Source organism: Sarcophilus harrisii, chromosome 4 (genome assembly GCF_902635505.1).
Source record: "Sarcophilus harrisii chromosome 4, mSarHar1.11, whole genome shotgun sequence".
In the NCBI taxonomy this organism is placed as follows: domain Eukaryota; kingdom Metazoa; phylum Chordata; class Mammalia; order Dasyuromorphia; family Dasyuridae; genus Sarcophilus; species Sarcophilus harrisii.
Window position 1 is genome coordinate 351,848,653 of NC_045429.1, and position 26,148 is coordinate 351,874,800.

At 34.5% G+C, this 26,148-nt stretch overlaps 1 protein-coding gene across 5 annotated transcripts in view; it reads left to right on the forward strand.

Annotated features, from left to right (window-relative positions):
* Positions 1-26,148, forward strand: part of BRIP1 (BRCA1 interacting protein C-terminal helicase 1) — a 378,898-nt gene that overhangs the window by 212,898 nt on the left and 139,852 nt on the right. For 4 of the 5 annotated variants that reach the window (XM_031966520.1, XM_031966521.1, XM_031966523.1 and 1 more), the window contains 4 exons: positions 2,269-2,360; positions 5,732-5,807; positions 11,399-11,620; positions 16,150-16,307. In XM_031966520.1, the coding sequence (XP_031822380.1) occupies positions 2,269-2,360; positions 5,732-5,807; positions 11,399-11,620; positions 16,150-16,307 (548 nt within the window). Of the gene's footprint in view, positions 1-2,268; positions 2,361-2,963; positions 3,723-5,731; positions 5,808-11,398; positions 11,621-16,149; positions 16,308-26,148 lie in introns of those variants that run through there. The other variant, XM_031966525.1, reaches the window with a different exon arrangement.

The window sequence follows — 26,148 nt, forward strand, 5'->3', positions numbered from 1 at the left end:
TGAAAAATATGCTTTGCTAGATTATCATTCTGAAAAAACACTGACATATCCTAGAAAGTATTCTTTCATCAGATAGTTGCTAATGATAGGATTTAGATTATGTCAGGACCATAAAGATCTTGACCAGCCTCCCTCATTTTAATGATAAAGAACTGAGGACTAATTAATAGTGATTAGTCCAAGGATACACACAAGCCAGAGCTGGGATTCAAACCAGGTTCCAAATCCACTGGTTGTTTTCCCACACATTATATCCCATCACTCTTCCTCTCATCACTGAAATTGAAAGTGCCTTTCTGATCATGTTTGTGTTTTTTGATGTCATACTGAACTAGACACCAATAAATTTCTCATCAAGTAATATGAAGTTATACATAACAGCTTTAAACAGAGTTCAAAAAAATTTAGTTTATTATTCACCAATTAAAGATTTTATATCCCTAAAATAATTCCTTTTCATAGCCTGTCTTTTCCTTTTATTTGTCATTGACAATTAACTATAAACAACAGATTAAAAGTAATTTTGTAATCACAGTATCCTAGATTTTAGAACTGGAAGGATCCTCAAATCTAATCCAATCCCATCATTTTATGGTGAGGATCCTGAGATGCAGAGAAGTTAAGTGGCTTGTCCTACGTTATGTAGGAAATAAATAGCAGGCATGAGATTTGAACACAGGTTCACCTATTCAAAATTAATACATGTTAAGCTTTGAAAAACTTAAAGCACAAGTTACTTCTCGTTGAATCTGTTTCCACATTTGTAAAATGAGGGATTTGAATTTAGGTATTTCTGTGTTTTGCGTTTTTTTCCTTCATATCACATTCAATTCAACAGACACTTATTAAGTTCTTAGTGGTGAAAAAAAAAATCCCACATTTTGTTGATATTCTATTAGGAGTCAATTTGAATTGGATTTTTGACAGTTTCTTCTTAAAAAACAAATATATTCATTTATAATTCACATTAATCCTGTTCCAATCAGGATTGTCCCCTATCCCAGTAATTCTGCTTTTGCTTAAAGTTTACTTGTATCCCTTTAAAAATTGTCTTTGAGTCAGTTCATGAGACACACAAAATCATTCCCATTAGCCATGTCCATTCTTGATCCCAAGCAATCTTACTTAATCATTGATCTTCTTTAATAGATGATTGAATTATCTGAGGCTGTTTCCTCTTTCCCCCAAAAGAAAAATTTGCTATCCTAGGGAATATTCAAATGTATGTGCCTAAAGCTATTAAGGCAGTTCCAAAAGAGGAGCAATGAAAGCCTTTTGAGAACCATTATATGTACCAGCTCCTAAAAGGATTTCTTTAGTTGGGATATCACTCTTTTGGAAGTATAATGCAGGTGCCCTTATGGAAAAACAATTACATTGCTTTGTTGTAATGCCTTATAATGATCATAAAGTCCTAGAATTTAAAGAAAGAAGGAGCCTTGAAAGTGAACTAGTACCAACTCTTCACTGTACAGGGGAAAAAAGAAAGGCCCAGGAATGGGATCCAGGATCAGTTCCTAGCTGAACTGGGATAAGAACCCATCCCTTCTGTGTCTAGTGTTTTTATACTGGATGGAGATCACAATGAGGACATTAGTAGCATGCTTATAAAAATGTCATTACCATTCGTAGGATGTAGAACTTAGACCTGGAAGAGCTCTCAGGTCTAAGGCCTCATTTATAAAACTCAATATATGAAATATATGGACTTTCAAAACTTCTACATTAGTCTCAGATTATTTGTAATTCTAAAGAACTCTCAACTTTCAATAGAATTACACAGCGTTCCTTTAAAAGAACATTTAAAACATGACTGAAATCACAAGAATTTCACTTGCATGACAATCTTAAAATAAATATTAAGGAAAGCGAAATACTTTTTACATTTGAAATAGCTCTAAACTTGAAAGTTTTAGTCCCTAAGTTCAAATCCCAGTTCTGCTATAGTGAATTACTTTCAGCTAGTTATCTCTTATCTCTGGGCCTTACCTTCTTCATCTGTAAAATGAATGAATTGAACATTAGTTTTCTTCTAACACAAATCTAGATCTGTGATCATCCTGGCTTTGCTTAAAGAAAATAGCTTTTATTGAAGATAACTAATTGCTTTTGTAAACTGCATGTAAATTATAGCTACTGGAAGACAGGATGACTTATTTTAGGGTGATATAGGGGATATGTAAGATAAAAGTAGTTGTTTTTCAGATGATTTGTGCTCTCTATACTCATTATGTGTAAAGTAACCATGTGATATTGAATTTATTCAAGGACTGAAAGTATTTAGAGCACGCAGACAAAGGACTTGGAAAGCTGTCCATTGGAGAAAGGGCTTCATTCATGGAACTAATGAAGGAAGGAAGGTAGAGTAAGGGTTAAATATTTTAGTGTTGGAATGGTGAGGTAAAACATTACACCAAATTTCTTAAGATGTATATAAAATAAATGACTGCTCTTTTCCTTTTGTTCCTACTAAATCTATTTGATTATCATGGGTTGGTTTGGTTTTTTGTTTTTCGTTGTCATCAGAATGACGCTTTATTTTTAAATCTTCTCTGAGCATTCTATACTTGCCCATTAATTCATAAGACATTATTATAAGACTTCCCTAATAGCATGGCTGTTACATGGTATTTTTCTGCAATAAAATACACTCATAATATTCAGTATTTGAGAAATCATTATGAAAACATTTCACCAAATTGAAGTTGTTTAGTATATGATGTCTTAAGGGAGTTCTTTATCATAGGCCCATTTAATTCATCAGAGTGATGGCTTTCTTCTTATATTTGATTATCACACTTTTGTTCTCCAATTCTGTTTAGCCACCCATCTACTTCAAATATCTTTTGTTTAAGCAGAAAGTGTACCTAAATTTGCATGAATTTCTGCTTTTTATTCCTTGTCCTCTAATTATATTTAACTGCGATAATTTACTAAATGTGGTTAACTGTATGTCTCTATAGGAAAGAATTATCAGAAGATAAATCCTTAAAAGCATTCCAAAATATGGATCAAATGAGAACTGAAGTCAGAAAACAGTGAAGAGCATTGCTTTGGAGAATGAATATTTAGGCAAAGGATCCAGCCACATGATCCTCTATCACATAAGATTTTTTCTCTATCTACAAAAGGAAATTTGTTTCTTATTTCTTTTGATAGAACCATTACTACTTGGCTTCCTGTATTAACTACAATGAAGCCTTGTTATAACATCCATGAGGTTTATGCCAATGGATCACCTTATTGGTGAGACCACCTAATAATGAGGTGCTTTCAGTAACTAAACCCTCTTGGATGGAGTCCAAGACAATCTACCTTTTACCAAATTCCTCTCTGTAACAAACTGTTATAGTCAGATTCCAATGTATTTTGGGAGGGGATAGGACTGAGAGAAACTTGTAGTTCCCAGAAGCTTCACCTTTGAAAGTGAATGTTGACCTAGATCAGTTTCTGAGAAAGCTGTTGCATGATACTGAGTCTTCCCAAAGATAGTCACCAAGATGCCTGTCAGAGGCTATTCAAAGACCCTCTGAATTCCATTTTCCTAATGATCATGGTCCTTTGTTTTTTGTTGTTGTTGTTATTAAAAAAAAAAATCATGAAGCAAAATAATAAAACTGGTTGGATTAAAAAAATCAAGGTGAACACTTATTTGAATAAATGCTCTTGTCAGTGAGGTATAATTGGTCAAAATGATTTTTACAATAAAGTGTTAGAATATATTTGTGATTTTAGTCTTCATTTGTAAAAAGTTTCATCAGATTTTGGTAAGTTTTAATCTAACTAAATGTTACTTTTTGCACAAATGGAAATGATTTCACATTGAAATTAATATGGGTTAAAATAATACTAGTATTTTATTAAAATTTATTAAAATTAATATTATAAAATACATATCAGTCATAAATACAATAAAGTACTTAACCAGGTAGACATGTATATGGAATAATGATGCTGATGCTGTTACTACTGCTGCCACCATGAAATTTATGGAAAATATTGGGATTCAGAAAACTTGAGTTCTGCTACTAACTAGCTATATGGCCTCAGGCAAGATATTTCTCCATTGTGATACCAGTTACATCAATTGTTAAATGAGAAAATTGGGCTCAGTGAAGTCAAACATCCATTTTGGCACTAACAGTTTATAATAATTATAACGCTGACAATTACTTTCTTAGATGATTATACATGTAAGTATATTGTAAAGTAATATTCAATCACTTCAAGTGTATCTGACTCTTTATTGACCCCATTTGAGGTTTTCTTGACAGAGTTAGTGAGGCAGCTTGCCACTACTTTCTACAGCTCATTTTACAAATGAGGAAACAGAAACAAACAGGGTTAAGGGATTTGGCACAAGGTCACACAATTAGTAAGTGTCTGAGGCTAGATTTGAACTCAAGAAAATGAGTCTTCCTGACTGCAAAGCTGGCTATCTACTCTCTAATTGCTTGAAAAGCTTAAAACTCTGTGTGTGTGTGTGTGTGTGTGTGTGTGTGTGTGTGTATTATACATACATATATAATATATATGAATGTATGTGTGTTTATATATTATTTACTATTATTACTTATAAATTTAACTATATTACATGCATTTTATATACATTTTACACATATATTATCATTTGTTCTAGCATATATATATAACTTGCAAGTTATAAAACACTCTATTTAATCTTCAATATGACTGTAAGGTAGAAAGGATACTTATTCTCATTTTATGGATGAAGTCAGAGATGGATGGTCTCTCTGATGTCCAGAGAGGAAATTGACTTGCCCAGGGCCACCATCAATCATGTGCAGCAGATCTTGGCTTCAGACTGGACCTCCTGATTCTACAAAGCTCCTTTGCTTTTTCAACTATATATTAATAGAGGGAGTTCTTTTTACCATGGACATCCAAAATCCAATTATTGTCCCTATTAATTTTTGTCTCTTTTTAATAGAGATAGGGCCTGCACCCTTGATTTCATTGGAAAGAGCAATGCCCTGTAATTTATGTTCTTGGAAAGTTTCCTAAGTTGCTGAGAGACTAAGAGATTATGTAGTAAGGTTCATGTAGCCAGTATGTATCAGAAACAGAATTTGAACTCAGGCCTTCGTGGCTCAATGGCCAGCTCAATGTGGTTATTATGTATTGAGAAGAATTTCTTATGTAGACAGCCATCTGATTACTTTTCAGTCAAAACACTTAATAATCAAAACTCACTCTCTGATTGCAGTTAAAATCTTAGACCTTCTTCGTAAAGTTCACTAAATTATACAGCTGGCCTTACATAAATGAAATAGTTGCTTGCCCCTTCTAGGCATTTTTAAGTCAGTATGGGGATTTTTAAAGCAGTATGAATTTTAAAAGCATTAAAATCAAGGTTTCCTAATCTTTATATCATGAATCTCTTTGTCAGGTGAAATCTATGTTTCTCAGAGTAATGTTTTGAAATGCACAAAATAAAGTATATAGGAGTACAAAAGAAACCATTTATATTGAAGTACTTATCAAAAATATGTTTTAAAAGTTTACATTCTCCAGGTTAAGAACCCCTGCATTAAGTATTAATTCATATTTGTTACTGTTTCCAATAAGGTGAACCCTTAAATTTAATATTAATTTTGGTTAGGATATCACTTTGTTAGGGCTTATTTTTTTATGAATATTATGATCTTTATATTTAGATGTTAAACATCTCCTCTGAAGTTATTAACATTATTTTTGTCTATTGTAAAAGGACAAAAGTAACCAGCTTTGCAAGTCAGGACTTTGCTGTATTGCTTGTGGAGCAGAATTATTACCCACAGTGAAAGGTAGGATCTGTGCAAAAGCATGTTTTGTGCTATTCTAATGAACATTTGTACTTTGGTATCCAAAACAGGACTCATTTTCCTCAGTGCTGCTAAGTACTTACTCTGTGTTAGTCACTAGGCACAGAGATACAAAAAAATAAAACAATCCCAGCTTTCAAGGAGTTTTGCAGAGGAGAAATGTACACTTATAAATATATATGGAATAGATAAAAATAAATACAAAGTAATTAAATACAAGATTAGGTGGTGAGAGACTGGGGGCATCTTTAGGTACTGCAGCTTGGGCCTCCTCCATAGTCATCGCTATTGAACACAAGAAAAGCATATTCTTTCCACCAAAGTACTTGATACCATCATACAGCTCAACATCACAAATATGGTTTTATTTATGGAAATGAAACATTAAAATACATGCATTGCCATCTGCTTTACCATTGAACCCTAAAGGGCTTTCTGTCCTACTGGTAACTAAAACCTCCACTATTTGTGCCCTCCCCTTTTTGAAGGTCAGCCTCTTGTGAGCCAGGACAGTTTTGCTCTGCTCATTCCTGAGCATTTAACACAGTGTTAAGTTCTTGATTATTCTTTTTTTTCTTCTTCGGAAATGGCTTTGTATAGAAAGAGAGGTGCTTAAGCTGAATCCTGAAGGAAGTATGAGGCAGAGGTGAGGATGGAAGAGCTTGCATGAGGAAATGGGAAAGTGCCAATTTATCAGGACCATAGATTGCGGGAAAAGGAAAAACATAATGAGACTGGAATGGGGCCAGCTTGTGAAAGACTATAAAAGTCAAACAGAGGAGTTTATATTTTATCCTAGAAACATTAGATTCAGGCCACTGGAATTTATTGAGTTAAGGGAGTGATATGGTCAGATTCATGCTTAGGGAAAATTATTGGCAACATACAAAGAAGTTTTCAGTCTAGTAAGGAGAGACAACATGCACAGAGATAACTGGTATGAAGGGAGAGTTTCATGGAGAAAATGGCATTTCACTTGGTGATTGAAGAGTCGTTAGAGACAGACCAGAAATCAGTAGGCTCATATGGAACAGAACCTGTAGAACATTTTCTACCAAGACCTAAGAGGAAGAACAATCAAAGAATATGGGACAACCATGGAAAGATACTACCACAGAGGCCAAGGGAAGAAGGATCTGAAGAATATGTGCAGTGGAATAATTCAAGAAGAAGAGAAAAAACTGAGGGAAAGTCTTGTGGATTTGGAATTTCCACAGAATGGTATAGGTGAAAGTAAAATGATAGGAGTTACAGAATATGTGGATGATAAGGATTGCCAGTGTTGCTCTTTGTCCTTCATTCTAGAAGAGAACCATGACATACAAATGAATTGGGTTTCAGTGAGGGAAAGAAGACTGTGCAAGATCATCAACCTCGCTTTTTTCTTTGGAGCCATCTGGGTCCAGTGACAAGATACAGATCGGGATGACTGGGGATGGCCCTGAATGATAAGGAAAAGAAGGCCATAAAGGAGACTGTTTTCAAGGACTGTAGTAGTAGATGGGATGGAGAATGATAAGACAAAAGTTTAAGGGGAAGCAGTAGCAAGATCTAAAGGAGATTGGGGAATTTTTTTTTTTTTCAGAATCCAGTGTATTGCTTTTATAACAAAGCTTCTTTAAGATTGCTTTGAAGCTGAAATTAAAAAACTCATCAAATGAGAGTTTAAGTTGCAAGAGAGAAGAGGGAAGATCGCTTTCTAGAACACAAATAAGCAATTCAAATTCAACATTAAGTCCCTACTATGTGCAAAGTACTGTGTTTTGTCTAAGATAACAACTAATTAGTGTCAAAGCTGGAACCAGAACCAAGCTCCTCTGACAAATGACTTCATATTCTTTCTATTACATGGCTACTAAAATAATAATGACCATTATTTAGTTGTTATTTTGGCATATTCATTCCTGTTAAAATAATTCTTGAGCTTTGGAATTGGAAAGGACCTTAGAAATTCCTATGCAGCTCAATTTCTCATTTTACAGATGAAGAAACTGGCCCAGTAAGGTGAAATATTATCCTAGGTTATACAGATACTTAGTTGAAAAATGGGAAGCAAAACCCAGCTTTTTTTGACTCCCCAATGCAGGGCTCTTTCCACTCTACTGCATCACTTATTTTAATACACTTTAATATCGTAGTTCAGATTAATCTTGTTTCTCTGCATACTATGTGCCTCCATTAATGGGACTAGAGGGAGTAAGGAAAAGTTAAAAGAGGCTACATTTGAAATAACATATAGTTGCCCCAAGTTGTGGACTTAGACAGATTTGGTTAAATCTTGGGAGTTTTCCCCTCAAAAACCACTCTTTGACTTCTACCTCTGCCCAAAATTACCTCGAATTTGGGTTATATACATATCTCCAAAGACATATGTAAAGGATCTCCAGCTCGCAAACCAACCTTTAAGATAGCAGTGCATATATCAAGTACAGAACAGTCTTTCTTTCTTCCATGCCACAGGATAGGCAGAAAGCACAAGTAGAATTTAGAAGATCACTATCACCTTTCTCCAGGCCCTATGATCCTCTACACTTATCCCCTTACCACCCTGTGGTTTTGACTCTTTAGAAGGAAAAGAAACCTGGAGTACCTAGAGTGGCAATTATGTTGTTCTTCTCATTCTAAAGACCCTTTCACACCTGAGACTGTACAATACTATCTTGAAGATTTGGAGTTCCCCAGAAGGGAAATTAACAAAAATGTGACAAGAGCTGAGGGTAGAGTTTCAATTTTTTTGTTCCCCCATATTGTAACTTTAGCCCCTTGCTTCTAATCTAACTACTAGGTAGGGAGAGAGAGTGACAGGAGTGCTAGACTTATGTGTTTCTCTTCTCTCTCTAAGACATTGGCACCTCCCAGGAGTGCTGTTTGTATAGGAGGCTGAGTCCCAGGATCCTTTCTTCCCAGAAAGTGCCCTGCCATCTACCTCCTTTACTAGCAGGATGTGATTATTCCATCCCATCACTTCCTCTATCCACATAAGCCATCTCTCAGGCTGAGAAGTTATACTACTGTTTCTCCAAAGGCACAGGGATGAGAGCATATGCAATTCTCACAGCCTTTTCATGGGAAAGTGGAAACAGAACTGAATTTTGGCTCAAGGGAGCTGACTTTGAATATGCAAAATAATGAAGTCTATTAATAGCCCTTAGTACTCCTGAATTTTTCCTAGACTTCTGGGGAGCAACTTAATCTGTTATTCATTTAAGAAGCTTGAAGATAGTTATCAATAATGACGGTCTCATGATCATCAGTTTAACCTTAGGTCAAGTTCATTACATGACACAAGTCTGTACCTTTTTCACAGAGAGAGATCTCCAGAAGAAATGTTTCAACTTATTACATCAAGGTGTTAGGCTAACTAATAACTCCCAAGAAATAAGTCAACCAGTTTGAGTGAGTTATATTTACATAAGTAGATAGGACAAGAATAAATGTTAGATTCCAAGAGCAGAGGGAAAAAAAAACCCACTACCAGGGACACTTTTTATTGGATTGCTTCTAAAAATAGCTTTGTCATTGGTCTGAGTTATTTGAGTAATTTGTGATTTCTTTAACTTGGATATACCTTCTCCAAAAGAGATCAGAACCCCTCTTTGCCTTGATAAGGTTGGCCTAGTGACCAATCCTGTGGAGATGAAGTTTTCATAGTGTAAATATTCCAGATGTTCAAATTGCAACCCTTCCATATCTTCATATTCTCTGTGATTCTCATCCATGTTTCCTCATAAATCTTTCATAAAAATTGACCCAATGCCTTTGGTAATCTTCCTCTGGTTGTTCTAATTCTAAGAATTCCAAATGTATCATTTGGGATGATGTTAGGTACTATTTTATATATGAAGAAACTGGAAGAAAAGAAAAAAAGTCCTGGTCTCAAGAAAGTCACAGTCAAATGACAAAGACAACATTCAAACAACTATATCTGAATAAGATATACAGAATAAATTGGGGATAATCACCAGAGGGAAGACAGTAACATTAAGGAAGATTAGGAAAGGCTTCCTATTTATAGAAGATGCCATTTCAGCCGGGACTTGAAGGAGGTCAGGAGAAAAAGACAAAGACAGCATTCTAGACCTCCAAAATGCAATCAAGAAATTGGAGTGTTTTGCTTGAGGCACAGCAAGGAGGCCTCTACCACTGCATGGCAGAATATGTGAAGGGGAATAAGGTGTAAGCGGATTGGAAAGATTCTAAGGGATCAGGTTATGGTTGGCTTTAAAAGCCAACCAGGAGATTTTATATTTGATTTTAGAGGTTCTAAGGAGCCATTGTATGGAGAGGCCAGGGATGGTGGGGAAGGTGGTAGTGATTGTGGCACTGTCAGAATAGTGAAGCAAAACCCATATGAGCTACTTATTGGGGTTACTTCCATTATACCAGGATTTCTTAAACTTTTTCCATTTGCAACCTCTTTTTGCCCAAGAAATTTTTATGTGATCCTGGGTATATAGGTATATAAAATAAGTGTACAAGTCAAACATTTGCTGATAATAATTCATAGTTTTGCAACTCCAGCGTTCAGTTATGAGCCCTCATATGGGATCATGAACCATAGTTTAAGCTGATGAACTTAATGATGAAGGATAACATTTTTATCAAAAACTTGAAGGCATAGATAATAGGATTATCAATTTTGCAAATAACACAAAGTTGTGAGGCATAGCCAACATATTAGATAACAAAAGATAAAGAGATCTTGACAAACCAGAACATGGAGTTGGAAATGATTAAAATCTAATTCATTGGGCATAAATAGCTGACATATATTCAGAAATTCAACATCACAAGTACAGATTGGGGAACACAGTTATACAGCAACTTGTCTGAAAAAGTTCTGGGAGTTTTTGTGGGCTTGAAGTTCCATAGGAGACAGCATTTGATATTGCAGCCAAGAAAGCTGCAGCAATTTTGAATCTTGCTCCAAGAAGCTTCACTTCCAGAAAAAAAAAAAAATTATAGGCCCTCTGTACTTTGACCTCTTCAGATCACATCTGTAGTATTATGTTACATTTTAGGAAGAATATTGGTTAGTTGAAGCATACCCCAGAAGCAGGCAACAAATTTGGTGAGGATCCCAAACCAGTGTCACCTAAAGTTCAGCTGAAAGGACTTAGGTGTTCAATCCTAAGAATACTTAGTAGGGATATGAGTAATGTCATCAGGTTTTTGAAGGACTGCCATGTGAAAGATTAGGTTGGGTTTCCTTGATCCCAAAGGACACTAAGAAGTTGCAAAGAGTCAAGTTTACACTTGATATAAGGGAAAACTTTAAAAGAATTAGAGCTCTCCAGAAGTGGACTGAGTTGCCTCAAGAGGTAATGAATTCTATTTCACACAAGGTCTTCAAGGAAAGACTGAATGACTCCTTGTCAGCAATTAGAGGAAATTCTTGTTCTGATAGAAGTTAGTCTAGAGTGCCTCTAAGGATTCCTCCCAGAACTTAAATTCTGTGATCCTGGAAAATGTTAGTTTATAAGTAAAAAGGAAAAAAAAAATGTCATATCTTATAAATTTAGAAACAATGCGATAACTTCTTTTCAATCTCTTTAAATTTGTTTTGTTCTTAGGAATTCTAAAAAAAGCTTTTTCCAGAAATGCTGAACTGATAAAAATCCAGAAACTCTTCTTCAATGTTGAAGTCAGTGTCATAGAATCCGTTTGTCAGTGCTCAAATGAATTAGGTGGCAGGAAGGAAGAAGAAAATATGCTCTATGTCATCAGTGATAGTGCTGCTCTTAGCCATTTAAAAAATACCTTAACAGTTTTTCAGACTACAGTGAAGAATGAAGGTAATATCTATTGAATGGCCACATGGTTCTCTTGATATGTTTTTTGACCCTTCCTATTTAAGTAAGATATGTTTTTCATCACCTCTTTTATGTCAGTAGTCTAAAAACTTTTTTTTTTGGTCATATTTTCATATCCAAGACCTGAAAAGTAGAAAAATAAAGCTGATTGGCAGCTTGTGGATAGAAAATTCTGGCCTAGATTCAGAAAGACTTCTCTCCCTGAATTCAGATCTGGCCTCAGATACTTAATAGCTGTATGACTCTGGGCAGGTCAGTTAACTCTATTTGCCTCAGTTTCCTCATCTGTAAAATGATCTGAAGAAGGAAATGGCAAACTACTATAGTAGTTTCTGCCAAGAAAACCCCAAATGGAGTCATGAAAAATTGTAACAACTGAAAAACAATAATACACTACAAAACCTTTTTGAGTACATGGGCCTAGACTTTCTTCCTATAAGTTACCTCTGCTCTAGATAATCCCTCATTCTCTGCCTGTAACTCCTTTCCTTTCTGGAACCTTCTGTGCTTGGAATGTACTAGAAATGTTCACAGTACACCACTGGACTTAAGATTTTATTGACATAGGAACAAAGACAACATTTCGTTCGTTTTCTTTTTCTTTATTTTTTAATTAAAGCTTTTTTTAAAAAAAATTATGCAAAAAAAATTATGCATGGATAATTCAATATTAATCTTTGTAAAACCTTGTGATCCAATTCCCCCCTTCCACCTACCCCACCCCTAGACGGCAAGTAATCCAATATATGTTAAACATGGTAAAAATATATGTTAAATCCAATGTATGCATATGCATATGTATAATTATCTTGCTGCACAAGAAAAATCAAATCAAAAAGGAAAAAAAATTGAGAAAGAAAATAAAATGCAAGCAAGCAAACAACAGAAAAAGTGAAAATGCTATGTTGTGATCCACACTCAGTTCTCTCTGGGTGTATGTAGATGGCTCTCTTCATCACAAAATCATTGGAACTGAAAGCCAACATTTCTTAGACCAGACCAGTGGCTGATTTAGCTTAATTCCAGTGTCTGACAGTAACAGCAAGATACAGAGAGAGAGACAGCCATCAATAGACTACAAAAATTCAGGGAAAAGCCTCGTGCTTCGGGGACTGTACTCTAGCTGTGTTGATAGGGACTCGAGGAAGCCAAAACAGGAAGGAAGGGAGTAAATGGTTCCATCAGCTAGTGCCATTAGAACTAGCTAGGTTTGCTTTAGGAACTAGTGCCCTGGTGGCCAACCCGCTGGAGAGATATCTCTTCCCTCATATATATTCTTCAGGTTGAGTTTGACCTTTTGTGAGTTCTTTATACCCCTCTGTTGCCATAAATCATAAACTCATAGATTTAGAGATTACAGATCATCTAGTCCAACCTCACTTTTACAAGTAGGAGAGCTGACGCTTGTCTCAGATTGACCAGATAGTAAGTGATAGCACTGAAATTTGAACCCAGATCCTCTGACCCCAAACTGGCACTTTCCATCATACTCCTTATGTTTATGCTCTCCATCATATCTTCTTATGTTCATTTTAGTTCAGTCTCACCTGGGACAACTAGGTGGTGCAGTAGATAAAGCAACTAGGCCTTGAGTCATGAGGACCTGAGTTCAAATTCAGCTTTACACACTTACTAGGTGACCCTGGGCTAGTTACTTCACATTGTTTGCCTCCATTTCCTCTTCTGTAAAAATGAGTTGAAGTGACAAACAGCTCCAGTCTCTTTACCAAGAAAACTCCAAAATGAGATCATGAAGAGTCAGACAAAAGTGAAATTATTCACATCAACATCTGGATTATCAGTCATACATTTTCTGACTGTAGCCACTGTTTAGAATGATCATTTTGGAATTTTCCCTGCCACTGACTCTCTAAGAAGGAAAATCTGCTGGCAGCTCTGTTTCCCTCAATTATAAGATACTTGATAACCAGAACACCAGATCATTTATCCCTTTTTAACTTTTCAGTTTGTCCAATTTTGGTGTTTTTTAAATTGAAAATTGTGATAGAAATTAATTTTTTTGTGTTTATCAAAAATTAGTTGTGTGGTTTTAAAAAATTCTTTGGTCTAATAAATGATAGAAAATAGTGAAGGAATGAGATTTTAAATAGCTAGATCTTTATTTTTTTATTATAGCTTTTTATTTACAAGATACATGCATGGGTAATTTTTCAGCATTGACAATTGCAAAACCTTTTGTTCCACTTTTTCCCTTCCTTCCCCCTACCCCCCTCCCAGATGGCAGGTAGACAAATACATGTTAAATACGTTAAAGTATATGTTAAATACAATATATGTATACATATCCATACAGTTATTTTGCTGAACAAGAAGAATCGGACTTTGAAATAAGGTAAAAATAACCTGAGAAGGAAATCAAAAATGCAGGCAGACAAAAATAGAGGGATTAGGAATGCTATATAGTGGCTCACACTCATTTCCCAGAGTTCTTTTTCTGGGTGTAGCTGGTTCTATTTATTACTGAACAATCGGAACTGATTTGGTTCATCTCATTGTTGAAGAGAGCCATGTCCGTCAGAATTGATCATCATATAGTATTGTTGTTGAAGTATATAATGATCTCCTAGTCCTGCTCATTTCATTCAGCATCAGTTCATTTAAGTCTCTCCAGGCCTTTCTGAAATCATCCTTCTGGTCATCTCTTATAGAACAATAATATTCCATAACATTCATATACCACAATTTATTCAGCCATTCTCCAATTGATGGTCATCCACTCAGTTTCCAGTTTCTGGCCACTACAAAAAGGGCTGCCACAAACATTCTTACACATACAGGTCCCTTTCCCTTCTGTAAGATCTCTTTGAAATATAAGCTGGATCAAACTGCACAGTTTGATAACTTTTTTGAGCGTAGTTCCAAATCATAGCTAGATCTTTAAATAGAGGTTCTGTTCTCACCCATAATACTTTGTTTTTCAAAACACAACCAAAATATTAAAACAGGATGCCACGTGGTTAATTTTTCTGAACTGTTTTTCTAGCACTTTAAAAAATTACAACTTGCTCACGCAGTAAAAACTATCCTCTGGATTTAAAAATAATTTGACTCTATAGGAAGTGAGAGCAGAAGAGAAGTACGAGAGGCTAACTTGGACATTAAAAATTTTGTCCAGGCCTCTGATTTCATGAGTGTGGGGAATTCTCAGTATGAAATTCCTTCCAATGGTACAGATTAACAACTTTTCTGTAACTTGCACAGATTGTCTAAAATTTTAAAAGATCCACGGCAATTAAGAACTAGTTTGTAGCAGACTCAAGACTTGAATCTAGGTATTCCTGGTTCTGAAGCTGCCCTCAATCCCTCTAAGACAACAGAGGGCCAGAGAGGAGCAGACTTGTCTAGTGGCTGAGCCAGAACTCTAACTCAGGCCTCCACAAACAATCTTCTTTCTGTAGTCCTGCTACCTGTTCTCTGTGTCTTAGCAGTTTTTTCATATTTTTAGTCAACACACCTTTGAAAATCATTCTTAAAAGTTATTCATTCACTCATAATTGCTTCTACTTCCTCCACCAGAGAATCTGAGAACTGCTCATTTTACACAAGAGGGAACCACTGAGCAAAAATGGTTGTCCTTGGCCTCTGGGGATTAGAGGGTTCGAACTTCTTCACGATTAGAAAACAGGGTAGAGCTTCCCAGTCTTCAGGGAGCAATCTGCTTTGGACAAGATTGTGCTTTTGTACATGTAGAAATCTCCTCATGAGAAATTCCCTTCCCTGATGTAGATCAGTTCTGCAATTCAGAGTCTTTAGAGTTGCCTGGGTTGCTGAGAGTTTTAAGTGACTTATGTCAGGGAACCTGGCTAGCATGTCTCTGAGGCAGATTCTTAACTTAGTTCTTCCTAAGTCCAGGCCAGCTTTCTATTTTTCATGATTCATTGCCTCTTATTTGAAGTCACAACACTTATTACTAATTTACATTTGAAAGAAAAGAGATAACATCCTTCCCTTAGATTTGTTTTGAGATAGGACATTGAACCCAAATCATTTTTGCTATTTTGGTATCCTGAAGGAAAAGTTAATGATGTATAAAGTCTTTTTCTTTGACAAACATCCTCCTGGGAATAAAAGAATGCTGAAGGAGCATGATCTATGGAAGCAAATCCAAACTAGAACCAAAGAAATAAGTCTATTTTATAGCCCCCTTTTATGATGGAATTTCTTCATATTTAATTGATATAAACCTAGAATAAAGAGGTGGGTCTAGGTAATTAGGTAAAATGGAAAATTTTCACAATAGTTTTCTCCATTTTATATCAGGTTTTTTTTTTTTTTTTTTTTTAACATGAAACAGCTTATGTTTTAGTTTTGGTTATTTATTAAAGTTGTTTAAAAATCTCCATTTTATCCACTAACACATTACTCAGTGTTAATATTTTCAAGGTTTAACAACAAGAGTTTTAAGTTATGAGACTGAGATGTTAATTCTGGTATTGTAAAGGCAGCCCTGCATTTCTGAAAGACTTTTTTTTTTTTTTTATCTTTTATAGGAAAGGAGACAGGTTTATCTTTAAATGCCATCTGGAATATGAAGGAATGTTCTTTAACCAGCTACTTACAGTGTAGAAACTGTATCAACCAGTCTCTTTTCCCATGTCCTTTAATAGGGGCTGAAATAATTGACCCTAGATACAGTGCTGAACCCAGGGTAAGTTTATACCACATATTAATTGTCTTTGAAAGTCAATAGGGTGCACATGCATAGCTATATTATTGATAATCAAAGATGTAAAACAATGCACTCAATGGAATGTGAATAAATCCAAAAAAGGTCTAGTTTATCTCATGAGCAATAATCTGATATAAAGTACATTATATAGTTAGGAATTGGTGAGTCCCAGCTTAGCACTTACTTTTTTTTTTGTTACCTTTGTAAACTTGTTTTGAAACTTTTAAAATTATTTTCAAAGAAATTGAAAGGGCCTTTATGAACATTAACTTGCCTAGTGACTTGACATCATAGAGAAAAGATGCACATATTTGGCTTTTGAACTTTCACACTACAGTTAAATAAGTGCTCCAAATTGCATCTTGACAGCATTGTTTCTTTTTGTGTTTTAAACATCACAATTAAACATAAACAGTTATTTGAACACAACTAGGGTTGAATCATTGAAAGCTGGGGGAAAAAAAGATATGTCCTAAAGGTTTTCTAATGCAGTGCAAACTATTAGCCTATTTCCTCAAACCAGGCTACTGAGTAAGGTCAAGTTTAGAATAGTTGTTTAAAACATTTGTTTGTAATTGCAGTTAACAGCAGACTGTTGTTGAAGGCAATTTGGGGTATCAATTAAAAAGCATTTATTAGGTGTTTAAATAAGTGCTGAAGATGAAAAGAGAAAAAGTTGGATAGTCCCTGAGCTCAAGGAGATCAAATGCTCTAGCTGATGGAGATAGGGAATATAAGAACAATTTCTGGGCAGATGGAGAAGTAACAGTGAGGTAGATGGCAAGGGTCAGAGATCCTTAGGTTACTTAAGTAGTTAGAACATAGTCACAGGGCAGGTGGTAAGGCATAGTAGCCAAATAACCGTTTTAACAAAAGGAATAAGATTGTTGACTTCTGTCTCATTCAAACCTTGTGGAAAGTCAAGCATCCCAGACAAAGCAAAAAAAAAAAAAAAAAAAAGTAGGGCCCAACACCTCCTCCCCAGTTGTCCCAGATGAGTTCTGAGATGGTCTAAGGCTAGAGGAGAGGGGAAATGTTATCTGAACTGCTTTATAATTAATTTTATCTTATGACTAAGCTCTCATTCAGCTAATGAGTTATTATGTGATTTATTTAATGTTTCATTGATACCACCTGCAGATCAAGCTAATGGTTATAGAGGAAAATGCTGAGGCTCCTGCCCTCAGCATAGTGGATAACCTAGAACTGCTTGCTCTTAAAATTTTTGAATTCTTACCTTTCGATGAACTTATGGACAGGTCACATAATGCTCCTGTTTTTGCATCATGGAATAATGTTGTAGTCCCTTAGCAATAAGAAATGCTCTACTGCTGAGGACTTTATAAGGTGAGTTTCAATATCCATTCAGTAGAAATGCTATTTATAAGCTTACAGTTAATCAACTGCACACAGAAGGGTTACAGTGAAACCCTGTTCCTTCATGGGGTGGTGAATTATGCTCTGCAATTAAGGCTTTATTATGGGAAGAAGTGAAAATTTTGTTGTCCTTGCAAGGGAGTTGAATTGGAGATATAGAAACACTGAATAATTTTGCCTAAGTTGTATTTTCATTATTAAAATTTGAAAATATAATCATAACTCAATTTGGTTTCAATAACTGAATTGAATAAAAAATTCAAGTATAAGAAATTGTCTCAATGCTGTAATTTTGTAACATAATTCTATAGTAAGGGCAGATTAGTGAGCATTACCTTTCAGATATATCTTTTCCTTTTATAATTCCCCATATATAATATCCACCTGCCTTCATACCTTTTTCTAATATAAATATAACTATTCTTTATGAAGGAGGAAGTGAGGTGGCTCAGTAGATACAGTGCTGGGCCTCAAGTCAGGGAGATCTAAATTCAAATCTAGCTTCAAACACTTTCTAATAGTTGTGACCTTGGGCAAATCACTTAGCCCTATTTGCCTTACTCCACTAGAGAAGAAAAGGGTAAACCACTTCCATATCTTTGCCAAGAAAACTCCATGGGCAATATAGCTCATGGAGTCACAAAGAGTACAACCTGACTAAACAATGACTGAACAATACATTTCTTATGAACTGTGAATAAAGATTACTCATCTCACATAGTAAATAAAAACAATTATATTAGTTAGAAGGTTAGGTTAGGAACATGATCTTATTTCGATGTTCTGCTTTGTTATGACTGTACCAAAATGCAAATAATCGAGTTTGGTTTATTTTCAAAGTAGTGATTATTTTAATCGATGCAGATGTCCAGAAATCTAGTATGTGCAAATGAAAGAGACTCTTTCTGCAATTTCTATTTTTCCTGGGCTTAGTTTGTTCAGCTAATGTCAGCAATCCCATTGATACAGTACAGAAAAGCATGTGTTCAGAAGGTGTTGATTTTTTTTAAACCCAGGTGCATCATGTATTCCTGTATAATCAGCTGCTCTAAGATTTATATACTTTGTGTTTTTATTATGGTGTAAAGTAAACAATCTACTTCGCCCCCCCCCCATCACTTTAAAGTCTTAACCGCTCCCTTTTTTTTTTTTTCTTTTAACTGCAAACATACCCATTAAATGATATTTTAGGACTTTTCATATAATATGGGTCTATTTCTTTCCTGGTGTTTCATCTGTCTTCTTCCTTCTATTCAAAACTAGTTTTGCCAATAATAAGAATAATTACTTGTTTACTCTCATTCCTTAATATTAGGTCATGAGAATATTAAAGAAAATATGGTCAGTTGGTTGGGAAATTTTTGTCTTTTTTTGCACATCAGTATACTGAAGTTTCATTTGTATATCTTGAAGTGAAACCTGCACTTGAAAGAAGAGAGTGGTGAATGAAAAATCACTTTCACAAAGATGACATTATTTGAAAAGAAGGAAATATAAGAAAATAAGTGAGAGAGAAAGAAAGATCAAGACTGGGGCAGAGATCAGAACAAGTTGGTCTTGAGATCTAAGGACATTTTTTCAGAAAAAGCAGGGAGTACTGTCAAGCAGGGGGTAACAGCCAGCCTGGCAGCTAATAAGAGAATCTTTGGTTTGTGTGGGTTTGTACACAGAACAAAAGTGTTGACCACAAACATACAAATACTTTTCAGTTGGAGCAGAACTTCTGTTTAAAAAACTGGAACATACCCTGGGATCCTTTGTGACTGCCACAGCAGCATCTTTGAAGCAGTATGATGAGTGAGCTAAGAATCCTGGGACACATCCAACTCTGTGTTTCATCAGAAGCAGGAACATAGAGGGAAAGACAGAAAGAAACAGAGAGAGAAAGGGAGGGAAGGAAGGAGAGAAGAAAGGGAGAGAGAAAATATGAATATATTATCTCTAAAAGGCTTGTTGAAAGGATTGTTTTCATTAATTCTCCATTCTTAGTGCCTTTCATGCTTCCAGAAAAGAGTTTTTTTGTCCCCTTATTTCTTTTTACTAATTTCTATTTGTTATGTTTTTAATGACTCAGTCAGTTATACATTTCATAGGATCATGTCATAGATTGAGAAATAATTTCATACTCAAATCAAAACATATAATGTGGGCCAATATATGTATGGAACGATGTAAACCATTCTTTTGTTTTTGTATTCATTGTCAATTTGAGATATCATATGTCATCTTGAATCATATCATGACCCTAGTTCCCTCTATAAAAATCTGAGGATGCTGCATAGAATCTCAGAGGTGGATGGTTTCATTAAGGCATCCCTCATTTTACAGATGAGGAAACTGAGGAAGAGAAATAGGCTGCTTGCCCAAGATCACGCAGAGCTAGGATAACTCCCAACTACTGTTCTTGTCACTATATCACTGGGAAGGAGTTTAGAAAAGATCCATATAATAAAGTATGTGTATGTATACATACATGTATATATGTTTTTAATGGTTCATCCTTATAGGAAACTGTGAATGTAAACACTTTTAGCAACTAATGCCTTCAGTGGCTCTTTAAAATAACCTTTCCAGCATCAACTTGTGCTTCTTTGAAGAGGTGGAAAATCGGGGGTATTGAAATGCTTATAATATCATATTTTTCCAAAACTCTGGTTAGTTTTCCTAAACTGATTCTCCCCCCTTCCTTTTTTATTCTTTGTTATAAGCAATTGCTTTCTAGAAGGAAAAGTAGGGAGAAATATATTGTAAAATGTAGATGATGTAAAAACAAAAGATATCAATAGAAGTATTTTTTTAAAAACCCACCAAATTCAGTTATTTGTTGTTTTCTTCAACCAATTCATTTTAGAATATTTACAAGTCTGTTTCTTTAGGATACTTCTTGAAGTCAGACTCAGATACTGCCTCTATAGCTTCATTCATCTTTTCAGATTAAAGATATGTATAACACATTTTATTAGTTTTGCTACTTATTTTTCAGCAAGCCTAAATGTTCCTTTCAAATTTCTGAGTAAAACCTGCTACTTTTCCATGGAACCTTCCCTCATTGCCCCAGCTAGATATATTATTTCTTTGTTCTGAACTCTCATAGCATTGTATTTTTCACACCACATTTTAACTTATAGAAGTATTTGTATGGGCTTTTGTAAAAATACATACCAGATTATATTCAGTCATTCAATAAACATTTAAGAACCTTCTCTGTGCCAAGCACTATGCTAAATGCTGGTGATGCAAAGAAAGGCAAAAGACAGCCCCAGCCCTCAAGAAGCTCACTATGTGCTCAAGAAGACAATATGCAAACAATTTAGTATAAACAAGATTAATTGAATATAGCCAATAGAAGGAAGGACACTAGATTTAAGAGGGATCAGGAAAAGCTTGCTGTAGAAGGTAGGATTTTACCTGGAACTGGAAAGAAGCCATTGTGAGGCATCTTGACTTTGTTCAGAGAGCTCTAGATTTGGAGTCACTTAAGATCAGGATTTAAATCCTACCTTTGACTTTTACCAGTTGTATGTCCATGGTCAAGGCAATTAACTTCTCTTTTTAAGACCTTGTTTTCTCCTTGGTACAAACAGATTATTAGTAACATCTACCTTTCACAGTTATTGTGAAAACCAGATGAGACAATGTATTCAAAACATTTTACAAACTTAAAGTCCTATAAATGACCATCATCATCAAAATTATTTCAGTTTCCTTATAAGCAGAGATCTTTTCTTATTTATTTTTGAATGAATCAGATGCTTCATATAGCATATGGTAAGCATTCAGTAAATGTTTTTTATGGTCACTGTTTAAGATAAATGACACTTTTAAAATAATAAATAGGTGCTTAACAGATATTTACTGAATTGAACTGAATTTGTAAGAATATGAAGAAGGTGGTATATCTTATGTAGAGTTTTTAAAAATCAAGGGAAATGACAATTCTTCGTCTCAAGTCTAGAGAGCTTTAAATATTTTGTTACATGCTGATGGCAGCACATAATTGAAGTGGTTTATCAACACTACATTACATTAGAAAATGTAATCTACTCTTGATTTTGTATGTACAATTTGAAATATCAGATTTCATAGTGAATTGCATTATATTACATTATCTATAGAATATGTAAAATATTAACATAAAAATTGGAGTAAGTCTCATAGAATCTCAAAGTTGGAAAGTTCTCAGTAGCCATTTAGTCCAGTTCATATCTGAATAAGAAGACCCTTCACAGGCTGGGATAGATGGGAGTCTCTGCATCTCTTAAGGCAGCCCTCTCTACTTTGAAACAACTTTTATTACTACATTTTTCATGACCTCAGGCCTATCTTTGCCTTTTGGCAACTTCTGCAATTCCTGTGAGCAGAATAAGCATGTTGTCTTCCTGAATAGCCTGTGGGCATTTCAGACTCTTCTTGTCCCAAACATAAGTTATTTGATTTCTCCCTCATTCCATTCCTCCTCCTACTTCTATTAAGAATACCATTATGCTTAGTCACAAGTCCTTGTTTTGAATTCTTATAACATTGTATCTCTCATACCATATTCTAACTTATATAAATACTTGTGTAGCCTTTTATAAAAATACATACCAGATTATATTCAGTCATTCCACAAACTTTTAAGTACCTTCTCTATGCCAAACACTTAACGCTTTTCTTTCCTTAGCCCCCATAATTAATCAGTTACCTACACAACATCTCACATCCACTCCCTCCTCTGCATTCTCACAGTTGGAATATTGCAATAGCTTTATCTTGCCCCTTTCTGTATTCTCCACACAACTACCAAATTGATATTCCTAAAGCCTATATCTAACCTTGCCATTTCCTTAATCAGAAATCTTCATTAGCTTCCCAATACGTCTAGGATCAATTATAAGTCTTCAGTCTGGCATTTGAAGCTTTGCATAATCTACCATCTATCTCCTTTCTAGTCAGATTTCATGTTATTCCACTTGAGGCACTCTCAATTCCAGTCAGACTGCTTTACTCACTCACTTGCTGTTCTTTATACACAAAATTCCATCCTTTACTACTGTGCTTTTGCTCGGCTGACCCTTCATACCTGGAATGCATACTGTCCTAACCTCCACCCCTGTAATCTTTGGTGGCCCAAGCACCCACTTCCACATGAAATCTCTTTTGAAATATCACTCTTCTCTTTTTTAATTTTGTATGTTTTGGTTGTTGCTGGTTGTTACACTAGTTATCCTTTCCATACTCGTATCATCTACAACTTTGCTTATCAAATCAAATTTTATATTGAAAACTGAAGAATTTTTTTAATCATGTCAGTATTTTTTTTAAACTGCAGTTCTTCAAGAGATGAGATCTTAAAATATTTGTGTACGTATATATATATATATATATATATATATAATTCAAAATATCAGATTTTCTAGTGAATTACATCATGTTACATTATTTATAGAATATGTAAAATATTAATATAAAAATTGAAGGAAGTTTCATAGAATCTCAGAGTTAGAAGCCATCTAGTCCAACTCATACTTAAATAAGAAGGCCCTTCACAGACTGGGGGAGATGGGAAGTCCCCACATCTCTTAAGGCAGCCTTCTTCATTTTGGGGCAGCTCTCTTGTTACTTTCTCTCTGTGTATATATATGTGTGTGTGTGTGTGTGTGTGTGTGTATATATATATATACACACACACAATATATATATATATATATATATATATATATATATATTATGTGTGTATGTATATATGTATGTCTTTTAACCATGAAATAAACCTCTAGGTTCCAACTTTTATTGAATTTAATTTTATAAAGTGGAAATTTCAATATCAGAACTTACTATCTTCAGAATGTTCTATAGATAGAACTCAGCAAATTTTATGTGACATTTAAGCTACAAAATTAGAGTTATGGATGGGTGGAGTATGAAAGATTTCCAAAATTGGATTGTAACTTGGTCCTAAATATGAATTTCTCCACAGTTGATAATCAAACTCAGAAGTAGCAGCTAGGTTGAATTTTTTTTTTTTTTTTAGTGTACAGGAAGGAAAAAAAATTCAACAGTAGGTACAAAGGAAGTATATTATTAATGCCTTTCAAAATTAATATATACATGAAGAAACCATATACAACAGTTCACAATTTCTTATGTAATCCTTTTTTTTGTTCTTTTTATATCAAAATGTTTGCATTTGTTGATTATTAAACTCATAATAACAAGGTTTTTTTGTTAAAAAAAAAATAACAGTTTGATTTTAAATGTAGCATATGCTATTCCAATGCAGCTGGTTTTTTACATCCCATTTATTGGTACTTGAATGACTAAGTAAAACATTTATTCTTTGCATACATGAATACTATCTTTGTATAAGTCACTGTGCTCAGTGCTGTGCAAAATAAAAAAATGGAGAAGGCTCCCTGCCTTCCAGGAGTTTATAGTCTCTCTATCATAGGTCTCTATATGACCACAAGGATTGCTAACCTAGAATGATATCAATATTTGTCATAATTATTTTACTCCTGAAAGAGATCCAGAGAATTTTATGTCTTATGACCATTTGTGCTGGAATCAAACACTAAGATTCTAATATCTCTTCTATAACTATACCATACTCTGGGTGTTTGCAGATGATGCATAGTTGATTTTTAAAAATCTTCACTAAAATATTAAATCCTTTAAATACCCTTTAAAGAACTTATTAGGCGCTTATTTTCATAACCTATTAAACAGTCTGCTGTTAAGAAATTGGACTTTGTATAATAGGATGTTGTTTTTCTCGAGGTTGCCACATTTGGCAAACTTTTATCTTAATGCGCCTTTTGAGAATACCAGTCTGACCTCAATCTGAGTAAAGCCTTAATAGTAAAGATGAGAGAGATGCTTGCAGGAGGTGACATGGTAATTTTTGCAGACTGGATGTTTGTTGTCACATGTTAATCAGATTCATCATTAAAGATTTCATCTGCCACGCGAATGCATAATTGGCTATGTCTGAGAGACTGCCCTTTGTCTTGAGCAGATTGCTAAAACTGCATTAAGCATCATTAGACAAAAATGGCAACCTTATTAATTTGTCCTTTATTTGTTTTCCAGCAGATTGGGCCTCATTATTATGCAAACATAGCCCAGAAAACAGCCTTAGAAGTAGCTCATTATAGTTTCTTCCCCTTACTTCATAGCAGTTTTTATACTAAATGATGCATGAAATAATTACTAATTGAATGTACCAAATTGTACAATTTTCTCCTTCCTTTTTCATTTCAATATGTTTTAAGTATGACCCTATTTAGAGGCCAAAGGTTAAAATAGTATTTTAATCCCCCCAAAACAGATATTAAGCATGTCTTCTTCTTAGATGCTTTTTTAATCAATTCTTTTCCTAATCACAATTGTATAAAAATTAGAAATATGCTATTTAAACCAAACTTATCTATCAGTTTCCTCTTTAAAATTATTAATAAATAGAAAGTAAGGTACCTGAAAACAGATTTAAGAAGCAATCCATTTTTCCCTTACATTATTCTTTAAAAAAAAAAAAAAAACTAGTGAACTTCATCAGCTATATAGAATCAAATATTACTTTTAAAATATCAGTTTTGAATATTGATATCTCTTGGAAAGGATTTTAATGATTAGACTTTTTTTTTTAATTTACAGTATCATTCTTTATAAGCAAATATAATAGTAGATAATGAAGTTCATGCATTTGGCCTTCATCTGTGGTTCAGCAATTTGGCCATAAGTGTATAATTGGTTTAAGCTGGTTGTGCTTCCCACTGATCCACAGCACATCTTCTGTAATCTGTCTGCCACTGGAGCTGATAAGACTTGGCCACAAATGAAATTTTTCCAGTCCTAGAATTGAAATCCTCATCCATTAAGGGTTTGAGTGGATTTAGCTTTATAATCTGGTTTAGAAGTTTTCAATAGATGTATACAGAGAGAGACAAACATTGTTTTTAAAAAGATAAACTCAAAATCTTTCAGTTAGCTAAAATTCTCTGGGCTTCTACCAAGAGTTTCATTGTACTGCTCATAATTTTCCCTTTCATTTAACAATTTTAAAATATTTGTGATATCATGTACTGGTTAGTAGTTTTAAGAAAGAGAATTTGTGTTGTTTTTAGCTTATCAGAAGATTGGATTCTCACTTGGGCTACATCAAAACTAGCAAGTATTTTCTAAATAGAGCATTTGCTACCACCAATATAAATGGTTTATATTATGCTATTTTAATCCAAATATTTGTATCTAAAGGGGGAAAATTTTGACAGTACCTACACCAAACCTTCTTATAATATTATTTACTCTGGAACAGAATTTGGCACAAATCAGGCCCATCTTGTACCCCATCTAAGAGGATTTCATTACTAACATGCCAAGAGAAATAATTTTAAGGTGATTTCATTTATCATTTCATTGTTCCCTCACTTTCTAATACCTTACTACCATCCCTCCTAGTCTG